The sequence below is a fragment of the Amblyraja radiata genome, unplaced genomic scaffold (genome assembly GCF_010909765.2).
Source record: "Amblyraja radiata isolate CabotCenter1 unplaced genomic scaffold, sAmbRad1.1.pri S35, whole genome shotgun sequence".
In the NCBI taxonomy this organism is placed as follows: domain Eukaryota; kingdom Metazoa; phylum Chordata; class Chondrichthyes; order Rajiformes; family Rajidae; genus Amblyraja; species Amblyraja radiata.
In genome coordinates, this window is record NW_022630148.1 from 727,360 (window position 1) to 753,155 (window position 25,796).

Consider the following 25,796-nt stretch of genomic DNA (forward strand, 5'->3'; position numbering starts at 1 on the left):
CCTGACTGTAGATCGCGGGGATATCACGACACTCCTCATTGAAGCCCATGGCATGACAGACGGGCGATTTGAAGTATTTCTCCGTTTTGTCGCTGGTCTCTCCTCCCCACGGGCAGCTTGGATCCTGGAGGAGTTTCTGGGTAAATTCCCTAATCAAACAATCGGCCGAGTGAGTGACTGGGTGAAGGGGGAGGTTAAACGTCAGATTAGAAATGCAGCGAGTGAGTTTGGTAAAAGGAGGCTCCTGAACACGATGCACTACCTGTTTGAGTCTCAGAGTCCTGTACTGGCTCAGCAGACACTGGGATCTGTGGAAACACTTTCATTCAGTGGACTGGGACTGACCCCGATTGACTGTGCGGTCCTGTCTCATGTCATCAGGCTCTGTGATACAATCAAAGACCTAGATCTGGAGAGCTGCCACATTCAGTGTGAAGGTCTCCAGCGGCTGGGACCGGCTCTGCACAAGTGTCAGTGCTTGAGGTAACTGTCCGTTTGTTGCTAACACTGAACTGTAAAATTGTTCCACTATTTTGTTATTCCTTCCAGCACCCCTTCTATGGGGCCGAGCGGCCGTCACTGTGCACGGGGTGGGGGAGGGGGGGCACCTCTCCTATTTTACCCTCCCTCCCCCGGGTCACCAGTCATCACGCGCGCGTTGCCGCCGTTCTCTGCACGGGGAACATTTGTCGGTCGGTCGGGGAATGAGAATAAATGGTGAAGTCACCAAACACCACATCCACAACAATGTGCTGAGGTGTTTCCAGAAATATCTGTTTGGGGGAAGTTATCTATCTCAGCCTCGCCGGGCGGCCGGTGTATCAGCTTGTTTCTTACTCTGTCTGTTTGTGTTTAGACTGGGAGACAACGACCTGGGAGATTCCGGTGTGAAACTGGCGTCTGCGGCTCTGAGGCACCCGGACTGTAAAATACACACACTGCGGTAAGTCCCAGACTGTGAGAGATTGTGTTTACACTCACTGGGTGTCTGACACTGAACATTAATATGATCAGTAATTGTGTCACCGATAAACACTGGGGATTTGCACCGTCTCCTGTCTCTCTCTGTGTCCCTCACCCTCATTCTCTCTCATCTCCAGGCTGTAACGTGTCGGTCTCACAGATTCTGGAGCCGAGGATCTCGCCTCCGTTCTCAGTCCAAACCATACGGTGACGTGGCTGGACCTAAGTGAGAATAAACTGGGAAATTCCGGAGTGAAACTGGTGTCTGCGGCTCTGTGGAACCCGGACTGTAAAATACACACACTGTGGTAAGTCCCAGACTGTGAGAGATTGTGTTTACACTCACTGGGTGTCTGACACTGAACATTAATATGATCAGTAATTGTGTCACTGATAAACACTGGGGATTTGCACTGTCTCCTGTCTCTCTCTGTGTCCCTCACCCTCACTCTCTCTCATCTCCAGGCTGCGCCGTGTCGGTCTCACAGATTCTGGAGTCGAGGATCTCGTCTCCGCTCTCAGTACAAACCACACGGTGACGTGGCTGGACCTAAGTGGGAATAAACTGGGAAATTCCGGAGTGAAACTGGTGTCTGCGGCTCTGAGGCACCCGGACTGTAAAATACAGATACTGGGGTAAGTCCCAGACTGTGAGAGATTGTGTTTACACTCACTGGGTGTGTGACACTGAACATTAATATGATCAGTAATTGTGTCACTGATAAACACTGGGGATTTGCACTGTCTCCTGTCTCTCTGTGTCCCTCACCCTCACTCTCTCTCATCTCCAGGCTGGGCAGTGTCGGTCTCACAGATTCTGGAGCCGAGGATCTCGTCTCCGCTATCAGTACAAAGCCCTCACTGACGAAGCTGTACCTGACAGACAGCTCCCTCACAGACCAATGTGTCCCCGCTCTCCGCCGCCTCATACTGAACCTCCCGAGACTGGAGCTGATCAGGTGCGTGTTTGTGTTAATGTTTAATGTGATCAAATATCAGGGGATCCATCCATCCATCCGCGGGCTTCTTTCTCCTGTGATTTTGTTCTGTAAATGTTGTTGAAATATTAACCCCAGTCCCTGTTATTGACACTGTTGTTTCATCTGTTTATTTCCTCTTTATCCCTCCACTTGTTTCAGGCTGGAGGGGAATAAGTTCAGTGCGATTGGAGAGCAGGAACTGAGGTCGCTGCTGGAAGGCAGACCCAGACTGAGAGTGGACGTGTGAACATCTCTGGATGTAAACGTCACCGCCCTGGGGACCGGTATATTGTTCGCCGATTCCCCGCCCTCCCTCCCCTTTAAACGGCCGCCCTCCCTCCACTTTAAACCCCGACGCTTCCCGAGCGGTGACATCAGAGGCGACCCTGCCCGCTGTCACGTGACCCGGGTACGCTGCGTTGATGCTGATGATGTCAGATATCCGGTGCTGCCCTCCAGTGGGGGACGGGGGAATTACAGCTGGGGTGGGAGGGGGGGAACCTGCAAGATCCCAGATTTGACTTTATCATCAACCCCCCCCCCCCCGCTCTTGCTGTGGGTTGATGGTGACAACTGCATCCATTTGGCAGAGAAGATTAAACATGACTGGTGGATTCCAGACCAGGGCATCGGAGATGTCCTCATTCTTCAGAGAACGGGGGGTTCCCCTCTTCTACTATAGATGAGGCTCTAACCAGGGTCTCTTCTATATCCCGTAACTCCACTCTCACTCCCCAACCCCCCACTCGTAACAAGGGCAGAGTCCCCCTTGTCCTCACCTTCCACCCTACCAGCCGTCACATACAACAGATAATCCTCCGACATTTTCGCCACGTCCAACGGGATCCCACCACTGGCCACATCTTCCCATCTCCTCCCCTGTCTGCTTTCCGCAGAGACCGCTCCCTCCGTAACTCCCTGGTCCCTTCCCACCCAAATCACCCCCTCCCCGGGCACTTTCCCTTGCAACTGCAGGAGATGCTACACTTGTCGCTTTACCTCTACCCTCGACTCCATCCAAGGACCCAAGCAGTCTTTCCAGGTGAGGCAGAGGTTCACCTGCACCTCCTCCAAACCTCATCTATTGCAATCCCTCGGCTCTAGATGTCAACTGCTCTACGGGATATTCTTTGTGACTGCGCTGTAATTATAGAGAGAAGTGTAGATTGGTTACTTCTTACTAACCAATTGTAGTGCTTGTTAGTAGAAGCAACGCCTACTATGCGGTTTATATTATCAGAAGTCTGCTTAAGTAATTAGCAAAGATACTAGAACGGAGCAAGATAGACCACTCCTGCAAATTCCAATGGACTGACGTGTAGTACGCAACGGAGCGGAACTTCCGCCATTTTAGTAAACTCGACCCTGACTTCAGTTATGCCTCTCGCAGTGTAATCATCGTTGCTAGGGGAACAAGTTGTGTTTACTATGTTTATAGTATCTTTGCTTGGTCACTATGTAATATTATGTTTATTGGTAATGAGTGTGAGTAGTTGCTAGTTACTGTAACACCATGCAGATGAATGCTGTGAGGAGTGGACTTTAATAAACGTGTGTTGTACATTGACGTGTGTACGACTCGACTCATTACAAGCAGGACAGCACAAGAATGGACCCTTCCGCCCACAATATTTGTGCATGAAAACATTTCAGTATCAGCTGAAGTTACCCACTCATCCAATCCTCTCCCTACCTTGTACTCTTGCTCACTGAAATATCTCTCGTATGCTAGAACGAAGACGACATTCTCCAACGCCTCTTGAATCGCCTCTGGCGGTAATGAATTGTCAAATCCAGCAGCTGCCAATCATCACACCTTTCCAGGAGCTCCATCATCGAAGACATTGGAGGAGCTGTGATGAATCAAAATAATGGAATTATCAAGTGTTGTCTGTTTTCCTCCACCCATAGCTGTCACCACCCCCACTCTGCTAAAAGGCAGACCACATTCAGATTCAGATTATTCAGATTATTTAATGACCACACAGTCAAGCTGGTGGAATTCATATTCAGTACAGGATGTTACACAATAGGCTGATTCCCGTCAAACATAACATAAAACACAACAACATACAGTATACAGTACATGCACGCGGTGGCTTTGTGATATTATCATAGAATGTTCAGAGTTCGAATTGCATATTGATAGAAACTGTTTTTGAATCGTGATGTTTTGGCAGGCAGTGAGCTGTAGCGCCTCCCTGAGGGCAGCAGGTGGAAGATGTGGTGAGCTGGGTGGGAGGGATCAGAAATGATTTTCTTCACCCTTGACATGGACCGTTTGAGATTGAGTGATTCTATTGATGGGAGGGGAGTGCTGATGATTTTGGATGCTTTGTTGACAATGCGCTGTAGTTTATTACGGGAGTGAGTGTCTAAACTGCTGTACCAGACTGTTATTGATGAAGTGAGCATGCTTTGGATGATGGCTGTGTAAAATCGGATTAGGAGATGTTTCCTCACTCTGAACTTCTTGAGCTGACGGAGAAAGAAGAGTCTTTGGTTGGCTTTTTTATAAATGTGATCTGAATTGATTTTCCATTTGAGGTTATTGCTTATGTGAGTGCCAAGAAATTTGAATGAGTCAGTGGTGGATATGGGTTCGCCGGAGATGAGTAGGGGGGTCTTGGGTTGTGCCTTACGTCTGAGATCGATGATAAGTTCATGGGTTTTTGATGTGTTGAGTAGGAGGTTATTGTCTGTGCATCAAGTGACTGCTTTGTGTGTTTGAGTGCGGTATTCTGTTTCGGAGATGAGGTGCTCCGATCAGCGGGTTGCTGTCAGGCCACGAGCCGGATCTACCCGCACCCTGCACGGAGGGAGGGAGACCCGGCTGTGATCCTCGACTTGCCCTGACAGTAGTCCCCAGGCTGTTGCTGTAACTTATTCCCTGCGGCATCTAAACAATGCGTTAACTCACAACAATTGTCCCTCTCCCACTGTTCAATCCCACGGGTGCATTCTCTTCTTGATTCTGGATGGACACAATGTTCAAGTTCAAGTGAGTTTATTGTCATGTGTCCCTGTATAGGACAATGAAATTCTTGCTTTGCTTCAGCACACAGAACATAGTAGGCATTGACTACAAAACAGATCAGTGTGTCCATATACCATAATATAAATATATACACGGATGAATAAATAAACTGATAGTGTAAATAACAGAAAATGGGTTCATAATAATCAGAATTTTGTCCGAGCCAGGTTTAATAGCCTGATCTCTGTGGGGAAGTAGCTATTCCTGAACCTGGATGTTGCAGTCTTCAGGCTCCTGTACCTTCCACCTGAAGGTAGCAGGGAGATGAGTGTGTGGCCAGGATGGTGTGGGTCTTTGATGATACTAGCCTTTGTGAGGCAGCGACACATTTTGACAGAATACACCGTTGCGACATTAAATGCGACTTATTCTCACACTTTAGCTTTAGCGTTCAGAGGCACAGTATGCAAACAGGCCCTTCGGCCCAGCGAGTCCATGCCAATCATCAATCCATCACCCACTCACACTAGTTTCATGTTATCTGACGTTCTGCATATTAGGGGCACATTTACAGAGGGCAATTGATGTTCATGCCAGCATGCCATAGGGATGTGGGAGGAAACACACGCCATCATAGGAAAAACATGCAAACTCCACACAAACAGTGGCCATGGTTAGACTCGAACCCGAGTCTCCAGTGCCGTGAGCCAGCGGTTCTACCAGCTGCACTACTGTGCCCACACTTATTATTGTCACATGTACTGAGAAACAGTGACAATATTTTGTTTGCATGCTGTCCAATCTAATCAGGTAATACTATACATAAATACGGCCAAGCCAAGCACAAGTACAGCAGGTAGAGTGAAGAGAGTCTAATGAAATATTAATATTGGTCATTGGCTCCTTTTACCCTATCCCCGCCCTATCTCGAGGGGCAGAGAGAGAGAGGGGAGGGGTGAGAGTGAGGGGAGAGAGAGAGAGAGATGGGGAGATAGAGAGGGGGGGATGGGAGTGAGAGAGGCGTGAGAGAGAGATAGAGAGAGAGAGAGAGGGGAGATAGAGAGGGGGGGAGTGAGAGGGGGGAGAGACAGAGGGAGGTGGAGACAGAGAGGGAGGGGGAGACAGAGAGGGAGGGAGAGACAGGGAGGGGGGAAGAGAAGGGGGGGGGAGACAGAGAGGGAGGGGGGGAGAGAGAGGGGGGAGAGAGAGACAGAGAGGGAGGGGAGGGAGAGACAGAAAGGGAGGGAGGGGGAAGAGACAGAGAGGGAGGGGGGAGAGAGAGGGGGAGGAAGAGACAGAGGGGGGGGAAGAGACAGGGAGGGGGGGAAGAGACAGAGAGGGAGGGGGGAAGAGACAGAGGGGGGGGTGGAAGAGAGGGGGAGGGGGGTATGGGGGGGTGGGGAGAGAGGGGGGGGAGGGGAGGAGGGAGAGGAGATCCACGTCTCTGTCGCCACACGTGAGTTTTGTGACTTTGAGGACAGATCACAGCGGGGATATAAACGGGAAATAACATCAATAACGGCAACGTTTGTAAAATAAAATCGAAAGGAGAGAGCAGTGGGGATTTTAACATTCAAAAATGAGCAATTTTGTAAAAAATTAATCGTTCAACGTAAATTTATAAAAAGCATTTTCAGTCTCAATCAGCGGATTTAATAAACGCGACGTTTTTAAACATTTATGCAATAATCTTTTCACAAAGAATTATCCAAATATAAATAAATATCGAAATATTTTGGAAAAAAACAGAAAAGCGTTGACCTTTTTAAAATGGTTCAAATGGAAATAATGAATGTAATCAAAAATAAACAGGTTTTCTACACAAACAGCAACAAAAGGCGGTGTTTTTGTGGCCCAGTGTTGTGATAGTGGGTGTAGATTGGTGACTTATTGCCGTTAATTAGTGATAGAAACATAGACCACAGGTGCAGGAGTAGAGGCCATTCAGCCCTTCGAGCCTGCACCATTCGCCATTCAATATGATCATGGCTGATCATCCAACTCAGTATCCTGTACCTGCCTTCTCTCCATACCCCCTGATCCCTTTAGCCACAAGGGCCACATCTAACTCCCTCTTAAATATCGCCAATGAACTGTGGCCTCAACTACCTTCTGTGGCAGAGAATTCCACAGATTCACCACTCTCTGTGTGTGGGGGAAAAAATGTTTTTCTCATCTCGACTTCCCCCTTATCCTTAAACTGTGTGTGTGGCCCCTTGTTCTGGACTTCCCCAACATCGGGAACAATCTTCCTGCATCTAGCCTGTCCAACCCCTTGAGAATTTTGTACGTTTCTATAAGATCCCCCCCTCAATCTTCTAAATTCAAGAGAGGGTGGGGGAGAGGGTGGGGGAGAGGGTGGGATAAATCTCTCTCCGACCCCCCCCCCCATCCTCTCTTTCTCTCTCTCTCCCCCTCTCTTTCTCCTCACTCTCTCTCTCTCTCTCTCTTTCTTTCTCTCTTCCCCCTCCCTCTCTCTCTTTCTCTCAAGTCAAGTTCAAGTGAGTTTATTGTCATGTGTCCCTGTATAGGACAATGAAATTCTTGCTTTGCTTCAGCACACAGAACATAGTAGGCATTTACTACAAAACAGATCAGTGTGTCCATATACCATGATATAAATATATACACTGTCCACAATCTCTCTCCCCCTCTCGTCCCCCATGGGGCGTCGCTAGCGAGCGGGGGCGCTTCCACATCCCTCCCGGCGGGCTCTAGAACCCGAGAGAGCCCCGTCCGGTTTCCACCCACCGCTCTCCCCCTGCACTTTTTCCTCCTTCCATTCTCCTTTCTCTCTCTCCACACCTTCCCCTCTAGCCCCCCGTCTCTCCCCTCCCCTCTCTCTCTCTCTCTCACTCTTTTTCTTCATCCTCTCTTGTCTCTCTCACCATCCTCTCCCCCAACTCGTATTCCCATCCTAACAACCTGAACTAACAACTAACAACCTCTGTCTGTCTGTCTCTGTGTCTACTACACGTTGTTGTCATTCACGATGATTTAAACTTCCCACCTGTGTTTATTCAACCCATTTCCAGCGGGAATGTGAAGGTCGGTCGTGGAGAAGGAACTAACTCCCAGTGACCGAGCGCGCGGGCGTCGACAGTTGTGTGTGTGTGTGTGTGGGGGGCGCGAGCGTCGACAGTTGTGTGTGTGTGTGTGGGGGGGGGGGGCGCGAGCGTCGACAGTTGTGGGGGGGGGGCGCGAGCGTCGACAGTTGTGTGTGTGGGGGGGGGGGCGCGAGCGTCGACAGTTGTGTGTGTGTGTGTGTGTGTGTGGGGGGCGCGAGCGTCGACAGTTGTGTGTGTGGGGGGGGGGGGGGACATTGACAGTTGGCGCTGGACGGGAGCGAGCACCTTTGCGGGGCCCCACGCGCTGTTACCCCCCCCCCCCCCCATGCATCCCATTGGCTGCCGCCGCCGCCGACGTCCCCGCGCGCTGCCTCTTCCCGCCAAGTCGGGGGGTCGACTGTAGCCGCCATTTTGAAGGACAGGCTCGATATTGTCATGGTGTCGGTCCACTACATCTACAGCTCACTGTTCTGCTGTAAACTGCTGTAATCCGCCCTATCTGTCTTTCTTCAGCTTCCCCAATAACAAAGAAAGGTGAGGAAATATTATTGTTGTCTGTCGATGTTATTCGGTCCTGAATCATTCCTAAAGATACATCCTTTCATTCTGAGGCTGTGCCCTCTGGTCCTAGACTCTCCCACTGGTGGAAACATCCTCTCCACATCCACTCTGTCCAGGCCACCCACTGTTTGATGGAGGAGGTTGCGAGGGGTAGAGGAGAAGGGAGGAGGGGGAGAAGGGGGGATGGAGAGAATAGGAGGAGGGGGGTAGATAGGGAGGGGGGTAGAGAGGGGATACAGCACGTCTCCGTTGCTCTGTATCTGTATCTTTGCCTGTAATCACCACCACTGGATGTCACAAACGTATCCTACACCCACTAGGGACAATGTTTACATTCACCAAGCCAATTCACCTGCAAACCTGCACGTCTTTCGAATGTGGGAGGAAGCCGGAGATCTGGGAGAAAACCCACGCAGGTCTCGGGGAGAACGTGCAAACTCCGCACAGACAGCGCCCGTAGTCGGGATGGAACCCGATCACAAGAATGATCACAGGAATGAGTAAGTTAACCTATGATGAGCGTTTTGCGGCGCTGGGCCTGCACTCGCTGGAGTTTCGAGGAATGAGGGGGAACCTCTTTGAAACATACAGAATAGTGAAAGGCCTGGATAGAGTGGATGTGGAGGCAATGTTCCCACTAGTGGGAGAGTCTTGGACTGGAGGTCATAGCCTCAGAATTAAAGGATGTTTTGGGAAGCAGATAAGTAGGAACTTCTTTAGTCAGAGCGTGGCGCATCTGTGGAACTCTTTGCCACAGAAGTGGATATTTCTAAGGCAGAGATTCAGACAGATTTATGATTAGTGCGGGTGTCAGGAGTTATGGGGAGAAGGCAGGAGAATGGGGTTAGGAGGGAGAGATAGATCAGACATGATTGAATGGGGGAGTAGACTTGATGGTCCGAATGGTCTAATTCTGCTCCTATCACTCATGACCGTATGAAGCCCCGGACTTGGAACCGGGGCCTGGAGGCATCAACTGATACAGCGGTGAACATAGTTCATTATGATCATTATCTTTGCCCAGGGTGTGTTCATTTAAAGTAACAGACAATGGGCAAGAGGACAGAGTGTTTCCAGATATTCAGCATTCAGAGAGTGGGCCCGCGGGCACCTCTGTGCCAACCTTGTTCCTGGAGGCCGGTGACCTCATACAGATGTGAGAGTCTCTCTGGAGGTTTTTATCCAGTGAATTCTTCTGCAGTTGTACAGGGCTCTGGTGAGACCACATCTGGAGTATTGTGTACAGTTTTGGCCTCCTAATTTGAGGAAGGACATCCTTGTGATTGAGGCAGTGCAGCGAAGGTTCACGAGATTGATCCCTGGGATGGCGGGACTGTCATATGAGGAAAGATTGAAAAGACTAGGCTTGTATTCACTGGAGTTCAGAAGGATGAGGGGTTTCTTATAGAAACATATAAAATTATAAAAGGACTGGCCAAGCTAGATGCAGGAAAAATGTTCCCAATGTTGGGTGAGTCCAGAACCAGGGGCCACAGTCTTAGAATAAATGGGAGGTCATTTAAGACTGAGGTGAGAAAAAACTGTTTCACCCAGAGAGTTGTGAATTTATGGAATTCCCTGTCACAGAAGGCAGTGGAGGCCAAATCACTGGATGGATTTAAGAGAGAGTTAGATAGAACCCTAGGGGCTAGTGGAGTCGAGGGATATGGGGAGAAGGTAGACACTGGTTATTGATTGGGGACGATCAGCCATGATCACAATGAATGGTGGTGCTGGCTCAAAGTGCCAAATGGCCTCCTCCTGCACCTATTTTCTATGTTTCTATAACAGGTTGTATGGTGAACGATGTATCACCAGGCTGAGGCGGGATATCACATGTGTCCACAGCTCATGGCATTTCTTGTGTAGAAGAGAGGGAAAGACTGGAGGATAAATAAACACTGTAACCAGGCAAGTTGGGAAAACGGGCAACTTGTTTCATCAATCCGAACCGCACGGACCACTGCGTGATTGGGAACAATCCCGTGTCTTGGAAACAGGGTGTGGAGGGAGGCATAATCTGATCAAACTGTGAACTCAGTTAAACATTATCAGACAGAGATGAGCTTTGCCCAGCGTTTATTAATTTACCATCAGAGCCCATAAAGCTGGGTGGATGCGATCGGAATCAGGAGACCTTAAAAGGTCGGGCAATAGACAAACTTTACATAGATACATAGACAATAGGTGCAGGAGTAGAGGCCATTCGGCCCTTCGAGCCTGCACCGCCATTCAATATGATCATGGCTGATCATCCAACTCAGTATCCCGTACCTGCCTTCTCTCCATACCCCCTGATCCCTTTAGCCACAAGGGCCACATCTAACTCCCTCTTATATATAGCCAATGAACTGTGGCCTCAACTGCCCTCTGTGGCAGAGAGTTCCAGAGATTCACCACTCTCTGTGTGAAAAATGTTTTTCTCATCTCGGTCTTAAAGGATTTCCCCCTTATCCTTAAGGTGTGACCCCTTGTCCTGGACTTCCCCAACATCGGGAACAATCTTCCTGCATCTAGCCTGTCCAACCCCTTAAGAATTTTGTAAGTTTCTATACGATCCCCCCTCAATCTCCTAAATTCTAGAGAGTACAAGCCGAGTCTATCCAGTCTTTCTTCATATGAAAGTCCTGACATCCCAGGAATCAGTCTGGTGAACCTTCTCTGCATTCCCTCTATGGCAATAATGTCCTTCCTCAGATTTGGAGACCAAAACTGTACGCAATACTCTAGGTGTGGTCTCACCAAGACCCTGTACAACTGCAGTAGAACCTCCCTGCTCCTATACTCAAATCCTTTTGCTATGAATGCTAACATACCATTCGCTTTCTCCACGGCCTGCTGCACCTGCATGCCTACTTTCAATGATTGGTGTACCATGACACCCAGGTCTCATTGCATCTCCCCTTTTCCCAATCGGCCACCATTTAGATAACCTGTGGTCTTCGGATAAAACGGCCACTTCACAGTTTTATGGAACTGTTCATTGAGGCTCATATTTAACATTTTTATGTCACATTTGGTATGTGGGAATTATTGTGGACAATTGTGTTTTGTACGGGCAAACGTAACAATCTAGAGATTTACAACCAGAATAAACAAATATATAGTTATGAGAGGCATAGTTTAGATAGACTATGGGGTCGTGCTGAGTGGAATTGGGCGGGGTGGGGTGGGGGGGGGGTATTTAAAAGATTATGATGCAGGACTTTGTGGGTAATGACTCCAATAACTTCCGACGTCAGATGCAGAGTAAAATAAGACTGGTGAGGAATTGGGTTGCAGGGGTCTATAGTCTTACAATAAATAATTCTATACGCTGAAAAAGTCAGTTTTGAGCAAAATAAAGTGTTGGAACTAATCGCTTCACAGAGTCTTTGTATAATTCAGTACCAACATCACGGATCTGGGTGTGGACCTGTTTGCTGATGAGGCTGAAGACCAACTTTATGACTGTGTTATCCATTGGCCTTTACTCAGGGTGTGATCACCCGCTGCTGGGACCAACAAAACTCACTCACGCGGACTCGCTTGAAGCAGAATCGGGAGCATGGCGTCAGGTAAGAACACAAGCCTTGTGGGGCAACATGGTGGCATTTTCACAGGAATTCCTGCCACGGCAGTATTTCTATGCAGCTGTGAAAGTCTCTATGTTGGTGTGTTATTAATGCCTCTGTAAGGAAATAGTTTTTGTTTTAAACATAAGTATTTCTCAATATTCAAAGCTGAACTTCCTCAAGTATTCTCAGCTGTTAGTATCCATTGCTGGCAGCTATGAACAAGTTTGAGATGTTGGGGCTTTCCCTGTTGGCATGTAGGGTGTGTTTGTGGCTAAAGCCCGTGTTCCCAGCAAGCGTGGACAATGGCGGGGAAACAACAGTCACCGTGGTGGTGGTGGTGGACCAATATAGAGAGAGTGGGTGAACGATAACAACAGCTATAAACAAATAGAATCAAGAGTATTTTATTGTCATATGTCCCGGACGTGACAATGAAATTCTTACTTGCTGCAGCACAACAGAAAGAGTGAACATGTAAACATTGTATAAAAAGCGTGAAAAAAAGAATAAGTTCAATAAATAACAAATATAGTGCAAATAACAAATAATAATATAGTCTTTTGCAGTTCAGAGCTCATAGCTTATTCGTTGTGTTTAATAGCCTGATGGCTGTGGGGAGGAAGCTGTTCCTGAACCTGGACGTTGCAGATTTCAGGCTCCTGAACCTTCTTCCTAATGGCAGCGGTGAGATGAGTGTGTGGCCAGGATGGTGTGGGTCCTTGATGATTTTGGCTTCCTTTTTGAGGCAGCGACTACGATAGATCCCTTCGACGGTGGGGAGTTCAGAGCCGGTGATGGACTGGGCAGTGGTCACAACTTTTTGTAGTCATTCACTCCTGGTCGTTCAAGTTGCCGAACCAGGCCACGATACAACCAGTTAGAATGCTCTCTACCGTGCACCTGTAAACGTAGAAATAGTGTTATACTCCATCTATATTATTCACAATTAGAAAGTCCATTGGATATAGTATGGTGTTGTCTTTCATAGTGAACGCACCAAAACCACAAATAGTGGACAGAACTCTTCCAGCAGCCCGATCAGTTTCTGAAGAGCCCAACACACAGTAACACAGAATGCCATGTTCACCTGCACAGAGTGATATATTGAGGGGAATCTCAGCTCTTGGGTTCCATAGGATTCATTTATCTTGGTCATTACAGAAGCATTTTCGCAGCATTTCATTCTGTTGAAAATATGTGAACATCTGACAGATTGATAGATAATTGTGAAATTAAACATTTTTTTTCACACACAGAGAGTGGTGAATCTGTGGAATTCTCTGCCACAGAAGGTAGTTGAGGCCACAGTTCATTGGCTATATTTAAGAGGGAGTTAGATGTGGCCCTTGTGGCTAAAGGGATCAGGGGGTATGGAGAGAAGGCAGGCACAGGATACTGAGTTGGATGATCAGCCATGATCATATTGAATGACGGTGCAGGCTCGAAGGGCCGAATGGCCTCCTCCTGCACCTAATTTGTATGTAAACAGGGTGTGGAGGGAGGCATAATCTGATCAAACTGTGAACTCAGTTAAACACTATCAGACAGAGATGAACTTTGCCCAGCGTTTATTAATTTACCGTCAGAGCCCATAAAGCTGGGTGGATGCGATCGGAATCAGGAGACCTTACAAGGTCGGGCAGTAGACAAACTTTAACCTGGGGTCTTCGGATAAAACGGCCACTTCACAGTTTTATGGAACTGTTCATTGGAGCTGATATTTAACATTTTATTGTCACATTTGTTATGTAGGAATTATTGTGGACAATTGTGTTTTGTTCGGGCAAACATAACGATCTAGAGATTTTCAACCAGAATAAACAAATATATTTCCTTCACTCCATAGATGCTGCTGCACCCACTGAGTTTCTCCAGCATTTTTGTCTACCTTAAACAAATATATAGTTATGAGAGGCATAGTTCAGATAGACTATGGGGTCGTGCTGAGTGGAATTGGGTGGGTGGTGGGGGGCAGTATGTAAAAGATTATGATGCAGGGCTTTGAGGGTAACGATCTGCGAATAACCTCCGATATAGAAACATAGAAACATAGACAATAGGTGCAGGAGTAGAGGCCATTCGGCCCTTCGAGCCTGCACCGCCATTCAATGTGATCATCGCTGATCATCCAACTCAGTTTCCCGTACCTGCCTTCTCTCCATACCCCCTGATCCCTTTAGCCACAAGGGCCACATCTAACTCCCTCTTAAATATAGCCAATGAACTGTGGCCTAAACTACCTTCTGTGGCAGAGAGTTCTAGAGATTCACCACTCTCTGTGTGAAAAAAGTTTTTCTCATCTCGGTCCTAAAGGATTTCCCCTCTATCCTTAAGCTGTGACCCCTTGTCCTGGACTTCCCCAACATCGGGAACAATCTTCCTGCATCTAGCCTGTCCAACCCCTTAAGAATTTTGTAAGTTTCTATAAGATCCCCCCTCAATCTCCTACATTCTAGCGAGTACAAGCCGAGTCTATCCAATCTTTCTTCATATGAAAGTCCTGCCATCCCAGGAATCAGTCTGGTGAACCTTCTCTGTACTCCCTCTATGGCAATAATGTCCTTCCTCAGAATTGGAGATCAAAACTGTACGCAATACTCCAGGTGTGGTCTCACCAAGACCCTGTACAACTGCAGTAGAACCTCCCTGCTCCTATACTCAAATCCTCTGTGGCAAGAATGTCTTTCCTCAGATTAGGAGACCAAAACTGTACACAATACTCCAGGTGTGGTCTCACCAAGACCCTGTACAACTGCAGTAGAACCAATATCAGGGGCGTAATAAAATAAGACCGGTGAGGAATTGGGGTGAAGACCTGAAGCAGTTACAATTACACCCTCTCTGAAGCAGTTAAGGGCCTGTCCCGCTTTCACAACCTAATTCAGGACCTCTGCCGAGTTTGCCCTTGACTCGTACTCGCAGCATGGTCGTCACGAGGTCGTAGGTAGGTCGTAGCAGGCCGTGATACTAGTCGTAGGTACTCGTGGCATCAAGTAAGTCGGGGCGTTTTTCTAGCCTGATGAAAAATGTCCACGTGTAAAAAAGGTGGTGTAAGTGGGACAGGCCCTTTACAATTGTAATAAATGAATCGACTACACCAACCGAGCTGAAGCTACGGGTATGTCGTGACTCCTCTCTGGAGCAGTTGCAATTACTGTGGGGACCTGGTTATTCCCACCATGAGCTGATGTTGTAAGTTTTAATCAAACAAGTCAAGCCAACTTTATTTGTCACACACACATACAAGATGTGCAGTGAAATGAAAGTGACAATGCCTGCGGATTGTGCAAAAACTACAGAACAGAATCAGTATTTGCATGTTAGAAAATATTTTTTTACAAAATCACAACACAACAGTAAATGAGTCGCTGGTGAGATAAGAGTTTACAGTCCTGACGGCCTGTGGGAAGAAACTCCGTCTCATCCTCTCTGTTTTCACACATGGCAACGGAGGCGCTTGCCTGACCGTAGCAGCTGGAACAGTCCGTTGCTGGGGGGGTAGGGGTCCCCCATAATGTTGCTGGCTCTGGATCTGCGCCTCCTGGTGTATAGGTCCTGCAGGGGGGCGAGTGTAGTTCCCATAGTGCGTTTGGCCGAACGCACTACTCTCTGCAGAGCCTTCCTGTCCTGGGCAGAGCTGTTCCCAAACCAGATTGTGATGTTGCCGGTCAAGATGCTTTCTACAGCCCCAGAGTAGAAGCACTGAAGGATCCTCAGAGAGACTCTGAATTTCCTCAGCTGTCTGAAGTGGTAAAGGCGCTGTCTTGCCTTACTCACCAGTGTGTGATGACCTTCCATGTGCAGCGATCGATGGAGGAAAACAGACAACCCTTGATAATTCCATTATTTTGATTCATCACAGCTCGTCCAATGTCTTCGATGATGGAGCTCCTGGAAAGGTGCGATGATTCGCAGCTGCTGGATTTGACAAATCATTACCGCCAGAGGCTGGAAGCGGCGATTCGAGAAGCGGTGAAGAATGTTGTCTTCGTTCTAGCATACGAGAGATATTTCAGTGAGCAAGAGTACAAGGTAGGGAGAGGATTGGATGAATGGGTTACTTCAGCCGATACTCAAATGTTCATGCACAAAGATTGTGGGCCGAAGGGTCCATTCTTGTGCTGTACTGCTCTCTATAATTGCAGCTCAGTACGGCGCAGTCACAAAGAATATCCCGCACAGTGGTGGTGAGTTTCACAAACAAGTCATTATATTCAGGATGTGGTGGGAAACACCGTGAGAGAACCCAAAGTGTTTCAATGATTCACGTCACCTGCAGCATTTTAAACCGATCGTGACACAATAGTTCTCTGTGGATTTTAAATATTTGAGATAATTTAATAGGTGATCACTGCATTCACTGCTCCATATGTCCAGGAAGTCCATCCCTGAGCAATTCTTAACTTTCTTATTTGACGCTCCTTCACAATATCTTCCTTATTAATCTTGTAGTTCAGTTGGAAATGATACAGGCTAGATTAACCAGGATGTCCAGGCCTACTTCTTGAGTTATATGGGGAGGTTGGGTAGGCTGGGATATTTTTTTCTTTGGTTTGCAAGAGAATGAGGGGTGACTTTACTGAGGTGTGCAAGACAAAGAGATGCTGGGATAAAGGGAACACGGTCTTGTTTTCCAGGATAAAGGATCCACAAACTGGAGGGTGCAGGCTTGAGGGGAGATGGGAGAAATGTAGGTGGGATCTGGGGACAACAGGTTTACTTGGAGAGCAGCCCATATCTGGAACACAATGCCAGAGGAAGCTGGAAAAGCGGATAACATTAGGGATTTCAAAGTACATTTAGACGGATGAGTGGATAGGAGGGGCTTACGGGGCTGTAGGCCAAATGCAGGCAAATGGCCCTGGCTTACAATTGTAACTTGGTTGGCATGGACAATGTGGGCTGAATGGCCTGTCTCCCTGTGTATACTGCGATATCACTCTACCACTTAAGGCACTGTGACTCCAGTAAATCCATCGTCAAGGTTAGCCGAGGGTTCTGTTTCGGTGTTGTACAGCTCTATAACTACTTGTCTCTACACTCTTCACAGCAAGTCATCAAACGCACGAAGAGAGGAAGCCGTGCGGCCGGTTCCAGACTTCTCCTCAACCTGGTGACTGAGAAAGAGCCGCAGGTCCGTAAACTGATATGGAAATGCTTCGTGAAAATGCACCACCTGCTCCCTAAACTGGAGGAGTTGCTGAAAGCAATGGGGGAAGAAGGTACAGGACATGTTTCTACAGAGCATTTGACATTTTGTCAAAATGCAACTCAGACTCATTCCATTAAATTATTCCGACAGGTTCTGATCTGATCGAATCGTTCAAAGCCATGAAGGTTTCCTTGGAACTACCTGCTCATCTGAAAGGTATTCAATTGCATGTTTTGGCCAACTGCGGATACGCCGTCCATCGATCAGCCCTTCCTATTTATCCCATCTTTATATCGACTCCTTGCAGACTAGGGACAATTTACAGATGTCCAATTAATCAACATCTTTGCGATGAGAGAGGAATGTAAAGGACTCGTAAATAATCCTCGGGGTTAGAGGGAGAATTCCATTTCAAGCCGAGTGCAGGCCAGCAAATACATTTCATAGCATTTTAAGCAGAGTGCAGGCCAGCAAATCCAATTTCATAGAATTTCATGCAGAGTGCAGGCCAGCAAATACATTTCATAGCATTTCAAGCAGAGCGCAGGCCACGAATCCATTTTCATAGCATTTCAACCTCCTAACAAATCATTTATTCCAAGTACATTACAGACTCACAGTTCAGTTGATTCACAGCTTAGAATCACAGTCATGGACTCTCCCTCGCGATCTTCCATCATGACTGATTCGCGTCCAGGCATCCTGGGTTTTATAGTCCACCCCCCCCCCCCCCCCCCGGATGTGGCGTTACCTTCATTGTGGTGCTTGACAGGCGAGAGGACCAATCAGCTGATCTCAAGATTTTTTAAACACTCATAACTTTTTTATTTTTCATCGATGGGAACAATTCTCGGGGCTGCCGCAGCGGTGGAGAACTGTGAGTAAGATGGCCCAAAATTATAGCGATATAGGGTCGTGTTTTCCTAAAATCAATATTTAGCACAGACAGGAAGTGGTTAAGATGAGACTTTTAGTTCGATAGATACAGCGCGGTAACGGGATCTGAGGTCTAATTTGTCCATAGCGACTAAAATGCCCCATTTAAGCTCTCCCGGCCAGCCGCCACTTCCCAATATCCCTCTAACCCGTTACAATCCATGTATCTGTCCAAATATTATTTTACCAATTTATTTCTGCTTAGTCGACCAATAAACAGCTATAACAATCAGATAATATGTAATCAATAACACATCAACTAATGTTGATGTTCGGGACGACAGATGGCACAATGGGCTAAGTGTTCGGCTGGCGACCGGAAGTTAGCCGGTTCGAATCCCGCTTGGAGTGCATACTGTCGTTGTGTCCTTGGGCAAGACACTTCACCCACATTTGCCTGTGTGTGAATGTGCGTGAGTGATTGGTGGTGGTCGGAGGGGCCGTAGGCGCAGAATGGCAGCCACGCTTCCGTCAGTCTGCCCCAGGGCAGCTGTGGCTACAGAAGTAGCTTACCACCACCTAGTGTGACTGAGGACTGAATGAATAATGCGATGTAAAGCGCCTTGAGTATTAGAAAGGCGCTATATAAATCCCATCCATTATTAATGAGTGTAACACTAATCATAATCGTAAAGCATAATATGGGCCAGTCAATAGTCAGAGATGCAGACAGTTGATTCTGCGGCAGGCAGGCAGCAGGTGAGACTCCAGGATGGTGTGTTGCCTCCCCTTGTGCCAGGGTCCAGGACGACTCGAAGCAGCTGCACGACATGCTCAAGGGTGAAGTGGAGCAGCCGGAGGTTGTTGCACATGTTGGAACAAACGACATAGGTAGGAAGCAGAAGGAGGTAGGTTCTGCAAAACCACTTTACGGAATTGGGTCGAAGACTGAAAAGCAGGACCTGCAGGGTAGTGATCTCAGGATTACGTCCAATACCTCGTGCTAATGAAGGTGTGAATGGGAAGAGGGAAAATGAAGGTGTGGTTGAGGAGTTGGTGCAGGGGGCAGGGAGTTAGATTTCTGGATCATTGGCATCTCATCTGGGGCAGGAGTGACCTGTACAAAAGGGACGGGTTGCACCTTAACTGGAGGGGGAGCAACATCCTAGTGGGAAGGTTTGCTAATGCTACTCGAGAGGGTTTAAACTAGATTGGCAGGGGGTGGGATCTCGTACGGGACAGAGGCGCGTGAGAGGCTAGAATTTGGTATGGAGGGTGGTGTGGGAGAGGTTAGTGAACAGTATAGGTTGGTGAAAGGCCGAGAGCGAGGAAGGAGGGTTGGTTTTAACTGCCCCTGTTTTAATGCAAGGGGCCTGACGGGTAAGGCGGATAAGCTTGGGGCGTCGATAGGTACGAGCGACTGGGATGTTGTAGTGAAAAAGTTACTTTTATAACAACTTAACAGGTTCGCCTCTTAATAAACAGACAACACACAAACTGTTTGGTAGACCAGTTCAAAACTTTACTTATTATCAGCCGATGGAAGGGAGGGAGAACTCTAAGTCAAGTGAGCAATGTAGACACTTCACTGTCCTCATCCACTTCTCTGAACAACAGAATTACATTGTATTATATAGTTGTTTTTTTGTCACCGTAGCACATTCCACAGACATTAGTCATGGTCACAGGTACAGGAAAATAATTTCTACAGAATGCATCAACTCAAAGGCATCTGTCACATGGCACAAGATATATTAAAAACATTGGCCATTTGGTTAACGACATTTTATTTTATCAAATACATCAAAGAGATCTAGCTACTTCTCTGGTTCCTCTCTCGGCACCTCATCTCTCATAAACATAGGACACTTGGTTTACGACATCTTACTTTTCCAATACATCAAAGAGATCTAGCTACTTCTCTGCTTCCCCTCTCGTCACTTGGGAGACAATGTTATAGTATTTATTATCTCACACACCGCAACCCGAGGCAACCCTAATTTGAGACTAAATATAAGCTGTAAGCTAGCCCAGAAGCCAATTTAATATCTTCTTATATTTTTAACTTAATTCGGTTTTATCAGTAGCCATGACTGAAACCTGGTTAATGTTCCGGGGTACAGGAGCTTCAGGAGAGACAGGGGTGAGGGAAAAAGAGGAGGGGGGTTTCGTCCAGTGAGGCTATATGGGTAGAGCTGAGTTACAAGAAAAGGATGATCACCTTGTTGGGGGTGTACTACAGACCCCCGAATAGTCAACGGGAATTAGAAGAACAAATGTGTCAGGAGATTGCAGACAGCTGCACCTCAAATAAGGTCGTTGTATTAGGAGCTTTTATCTTTCCCAATATAGGCTGGGTAAATCATAATGTGAAGGGTATAATGGGATGCAATTAAATGGGGTGACAAATTGTGAAAATAACGATGGAGTTAAAGGGGAAGTGAGTAGGAATGAGAGGAATAGATCGGTTAGATGTGCAGAGTCTCTTGCCCAGAGTACGGGAATCGAGGACCAGAGGACATTGGTTCAATGTGATGGGGAAAAGATTTAATAGGAATCCGAGGAGTAACTTTTTCACACAAAGGGTGGTGGGTGTATGAAGTAGGCTGCGAGAGGAGTTCGTTGAGGCTGGGACTAACCCATCGTTTAACAAACAGTTAAGGTAGGTGCATGGATAGGACAGGTTTGAAGGGATATGAAGCAAGCGCAGGCAAGTGGGACATTGTTGGCCGGTGTGGACAAGTTGGGCCGAAGGGCCTGTTCCCACACTGTATCATACTATGGCTATATTAGGATACTGTGAATGTGTTTTTCTTTGCGTGATGAATCTAATTTCAGGACCTCTTGTTTATCTCACCTGATAAAAGATGTTCAGCAGAAGCACATGGAGACTCTGCGAGCACAGACTGAAACACTGAGTGTGAACACCATCCTGATGAACGAGAAGGTTAAGGTTTTCCAGTTGCGTGATCGATACGCTGAGCTCACGGTCATCTCCACTGTTCGAGATCGGACACTGGTGGAACATGAGCTGCTGGCAAGAGGCCGGGACCATGAAGAGTGGAGAGAGGAACATCTCGGGGGAGAGTTTGAAAAAATCCGAACTGATCAGTTATTCCAGAACATGTCGGCGAGCAAATCCAAATCTGGGAGTTCGTCTGCCGTGGCCGGAGTCGCGGGGATCGGAAAAACAACAATGGTGCAAAAGATTGTTCATGACTGGGCCACGGGGAAAATGTTCCAACAATTCCACTTTGTCTTCAGTTTCAAATTCCGGGATTTGAACAAGATTAAAGACAGAGTAAACCTGAGGGAACTGATTCTGGATCAGTATCCTTACTTTGGGAATATGCTAGGAGAGGTCTGGAAGAACCCAGAGGGATTGCTGTTTATATTCGACGGTCTGGATGAATTCAAGGGCAGAATCGATTTTGCTGACAGTCGGAGAGACACAGAACCTCAGCACCAGTGCCCAGATCCCGAGTGGTGGTGTGAAGTGTCTGACATTGTGTACAGTTTAATCCAGCACAAGCTGCTCCCAGGGTGTTCAGTGCTAGTGACCACCCGCCCCACTGCGTTACATTTACTGGACAAGGCAGAGATCAGTGTCCGAGCTGAAATCCTGGGATTTGATGGTGAGGAACGGAAGGAATATTTCACCAGGCATTTTGAAGATCAGACGGTGGCAGCAGCTGTTTTCAAACACGTGAAGGAGAATGAGATCCTGTACACCATGAGTTACAACCCCTCCTACTGCTGGATCCTTGTCCTGACACTGGGCCCCTTCTTCAAACAAACACACCGGGACCTGCAGCGAGTTCCCAAGACCATCACACAACTATATTGCTACTTTATTTACAACATCCTGAAAAACCACGGCCGTGAGATTGAGAACCTCCGTGAGGTGTTACTGAGGGTTGGTCAGATGGCCTTCACTGGAGTGGCTGAGAAGAACATTGTGTTCACAGATGAAGATTTGATCAAATACAATCTGCAGCCTTCCCAGTTCCTGTCCGGGTTCCTGATGGAACTTTTGGAGAGAGAGGATTCAGCCCAGAGCGTGGTATACACCTTCCCGCACCTCACCATCCAAGAGTTTGTAGCCGCACTCGCACAATTCCTGACTGTAGATCGCGGGGATATCACGACACTCCTCATTGAAGCCCATGGCATGACAGACGGGCGATTTGAAGTATTTCTCCGTTTTGTCGCTGGTCTCTCCTCCCCACGGGCAGCTTGGATCCTGGAGGAGTTTCTGGGTAAATTCCCTCATCAAACAATCTGCCGAGTGAATGACTGGGTGAAGGAGGAGGTTAAACGTCAGATTAGAAATGCAGGCAGTGAGTTTGGTAAAAGGAGGCTCCTAAACACGATGCACTACCTGTTTGAGTCTCAGAGTCCTATACTGGCTCAGCAGACACTGGGATCTGTGGAAACACTTTCATTCAGTGGACTGGGACTGACCCCGATTGACTGTGCAGTCCTATCTCATGCCATCAGGCTCTGTGATACAATCAAACATCTAGATCTGGGGAACTGCCGCATTCAGTGTGAAGGTCTCCAGCGGCTGGGACCGGCCCTGCACAAGTGTCAGGAATTGAGGTAACTGTCCGTTTGTCGCTAACACTGAACTGTAAAATTGTTCCACTATTTTGTCATTCCGTCCAGCATCCCTTCTATGGGGCCGAGCGGCCGTCACTGTGCACGGGGTGGGGGGGGGGGGGACACCCCTCCTATTTTACCCTCCCTCCCCCGGGTCACCGGTGGTCGACCCCTTCCACCGGGTCACACGCGCGCGTTGCCCGCCCGCCTGCCGCCGTTCTCTGCACGGGGAACATTTGTCAGTCGGTCGGGGAATGAGAATAAATGGTGAAAGTCACCAAACACCACATCCACAATAATGTGCTGAGGTGTTTCCAGAAATATCTGTTTGGGGGAAGTTATCTATCTCAGACTCGCCGGGCGGCCGGTGTATCAGTTTGTTTCTTACTCTGTCTGTATGTGTTTAGACTGGGCAACAACGACCTGGGAGATTCCGGAGTGAAACTGGTGTCTGCGCCTCTGAGGAACCCGGACTGTAAAATACAGAGACTGCGGTAAGTCCCAGACTGTGAGAGATCGTGTTTACACTCACTGGGTGTGTGACACTGAACATTAATATGATCAGTAATTGTGTCACTGATAAACACTGGGGATTTGCACCGTCTCCTGTCTCTCTCTGTGTCCCTCACTCTCATCTCCAGGCTGGAACGTGTTGGCCTCACAGATTCTGGAGCCGAGGATCTCGTCTCCGCTCTCAGTACAAACCACACGGTGACGTGGCTGGACCTAAGTGGGAATAAATTGGGAAATTCCGGAGTGAAACTTGTGTCTGCGGCTCTGAGGAACCCGGACTGTAAAATACAGAGACTGCGGTAAGTCCCAGACTGTGAGAGATTGTGTTTACACTCACTGGGTGTGTGACACTGAACATTAATATGATCAGTAATTGTGTCACTGATAAACACTGGGGATTTGCACCGTCTCCTGTCTCTCTGTGTCCCTCACCCTCACTCTCTCTCATCTACAGGCTGATGGATGTCGGTCTCACAGATTCTGGTGCCGAGGATCTCGTCTCCGCTCTCAGTACAAACCACACGGTGACGTTGCTGTGGCTGAGTGGAAATAAACTTGGAGATTCCGGAGTGAAACTGGTGTCTGCGGCTCTGACGAACCCGGACTGTAAAATACAGAGACTGTGGTAAGTCCCAGACTGTGAGAGATTGTGTTTACACTCACTGGGTGTGTGACACTGAACATTAATATGATCAGTAATTGTGTCACTGATAAACACTGGGGATTTGCACCGTCTCCTGTCTCTCTGTGTCCCTCACCCTCACCCTCTCTCATCTCCAGGCTGATGGATGTCGGTCTCACAGATTCTGGAGCCGAGGATCTCGTCTCCACTCTCAGTACAAACCGCTCACTGACGGGGCTGTACCTGACAGACAATTCCCTCACAGACCGATGTGTCCCCGCTCTCCGCCAGCTCATACTGAACCTCCCGAGGCTGGAGCAGATCAAGTGAGTGTTTGTGTTAATGTTTAATGTGATCAAATATCAGGGGATCCATCCATCCATCCATCCGCGGGCTTCTTTCTCCTGTGATTCTGTTCCGTAAATGTTGTTGAAATATTAACCCCAGTCCGTTATTGACACTGTTGTTTCATCTGTTTATTTCCTCTTTATTCCTCCACTTGTTTCAGGCTGGAGGGGAATAAGTTCAGTGCGACTGGAGAGAAGAAACTGAGGTCGCTGCAGGAACGCAGACCCGGACTGAGTGTGGACATGTGAACATCTCTGGGTGTAAACGTCACCGCCCTGGGGATATTGTTGGCCGATTCCCCGCCCTCCCTCCCCTTTAAACCCCAACGCTTCCCGGGCCGGCCGGGCGGTGACATCAGAGGCGGCGCTGATGCTGATGATGTCAGATATCCAGTGCTGCTCTCCAGTGGGGGACGGGGGAATTGCAGCGGGGGGGAATTACAGCTGGGGGGGGGGGGGGAACCTGCAGGATCCCAGATGTGACTTTATCATCAGCGGCCGCCCCGCTCTTGCTGCGGGTTGATGGTGACAACTGTATCCATTTGGCAGAGAAGATTAAACATGACTCTGGTGGATTCCAGACCAGGGCATCGGAGATGTCCTCATTCTTCAGGGAACGGGGGTTCCCCTCTTCTACTATAGATGAGGCTCTAACCAGGGTCTCTTCTATATCCCGTAACTCTGCTCTCACTCCCCAACCCCCCACTCGTAACAAGGGCAGAGTCCCCCTTGTCCTCACCTTCCACCCTACCAGCCGTCACATACAACAGATAATCCTCCGACATTTTCGCCACCTCCAACGGGATCCCACCACTGGCCTCATCTTCCCATCTCTCTTTCCCTGTCTGCTTTCCGCAGAGACCGCTCCCTCCGTAACTCCCTGGTCCCTTCCCACCCAAATCACCCCCTCCCTGGGCACTTTCCCTTGCAACCGCAGGAGATGCTACACTTGTCGCTTTACCTCCCCCCTCGACTCCATCCAAGGACCCAAGCAGTCTTTCCAGGTGCGGCAGAGGTTCACCTGCACCTCCTCCAACCTCATCTATTGCATCCTCTGCTCTAGATGTCAACTGCTCTACGGGATATTCTTTGTGACTGCGCTGTAATTAGAGAGAGAAGTGTAGATTGGTTACTTCTTACTAACCAATTGTAGTGCTTGTTAGTAGAAGCTCCGCCTACTATGCGGTTCATATTATCAGAAGTCTGCTTAAGTAATTAGCAAAGATACTAGAACGGAGCAAGATAGACCACTCCTGCAAATTCCAATGGACTGACGTGTAGTACGCAACGGAGCGGAACTTCCGCCATTTTAGTAAACTCGACCCGACTTCAGTTATGCCTCTCGCAGTGTAATCATCGTTGCGGGGGAACAAGTTGTGTTTACTATGTTTATAGTATCTTTGCTTGGTCACTATGTAATATTATGTTTATTGGTAATGAGTGTGAGTAGCTGCTAGTTACTGTAACACCATGCAGATGAATGCTGTGAGTGAGTGGACTTTAATAAACGTGTGTTGTACATTGACGTGTGTGCGACTCGACTCATTACAAGCAGGGCAGCACAAGAATGGACCCTTC

General features: G+C 48.1%; 1 protein-coding gene and 1 long non-coding RNA gene across 2 annotated transcripts; both read left to right on the forward strand.

The window, feature by feature from the left end:
* Positions 1-146: 146 nt before the first annotated feature.
* Positions 147-24,572, forward strand: LOC116969386 (ribonuclease inhibitor-like). Its single transcript, XM_033016251.1, has 6 exons — positions 147-483; positions 857-943; positions 23,378-23,548; positions 23,704-23,874; positions 24,030-24,197; positions 24,380-24,572. Exons 1-6 carry the CDS (start codon positions 254-256, stop codon positions 24,465-24,467), a joined length of 915 nt encoding a protein of 304 aa, XP_032872142.1. The 5' UTR covers positions 147-253; the 3' UTR covers positions 24,468-24,572.
* LOC116969387 lies at positions 9,011-15,997 on the forward strand. Its single transcript, XR_004410744.1, has 3 exons — positions 9,011-9,049; positions 11,919-12,106; positions 15,969-15,997. It is a non-coding gene; the product is annotated as an uncharacterized LOC116969387 (long non-coding RNA).
* Positions 24,573-25,796: the final 1,224 nt, after the last annotated feature.

What these genes read in the sequence shown, in the direction of transcription:
- LOC116969386 (XM_033016251.1), top strand. Translation starts at nt 254, where the DNA reads ATGCACTACCTGTTTGAGTCTCAGAGTCCTGTACTGGCTCAGCAGACA. An exon ending in CACAAGTGTCAGTGCTTGAG is followed by an intron (nt 484 to 856) that starts GTAACTGTCCGT and finishes GTTTGTGTTTAG; the next exon opens with ACTGGGAGACAACGACCTGG. An exon ending in TGTAAAATACAGAGACTGCG is followed by an intron (nt 23,549 to 23,703) that starts GTAAGTCCCAGA and finishes TCTCATCTACAG; the next exon opens with GCTGATGGATGTCGGTCTCA.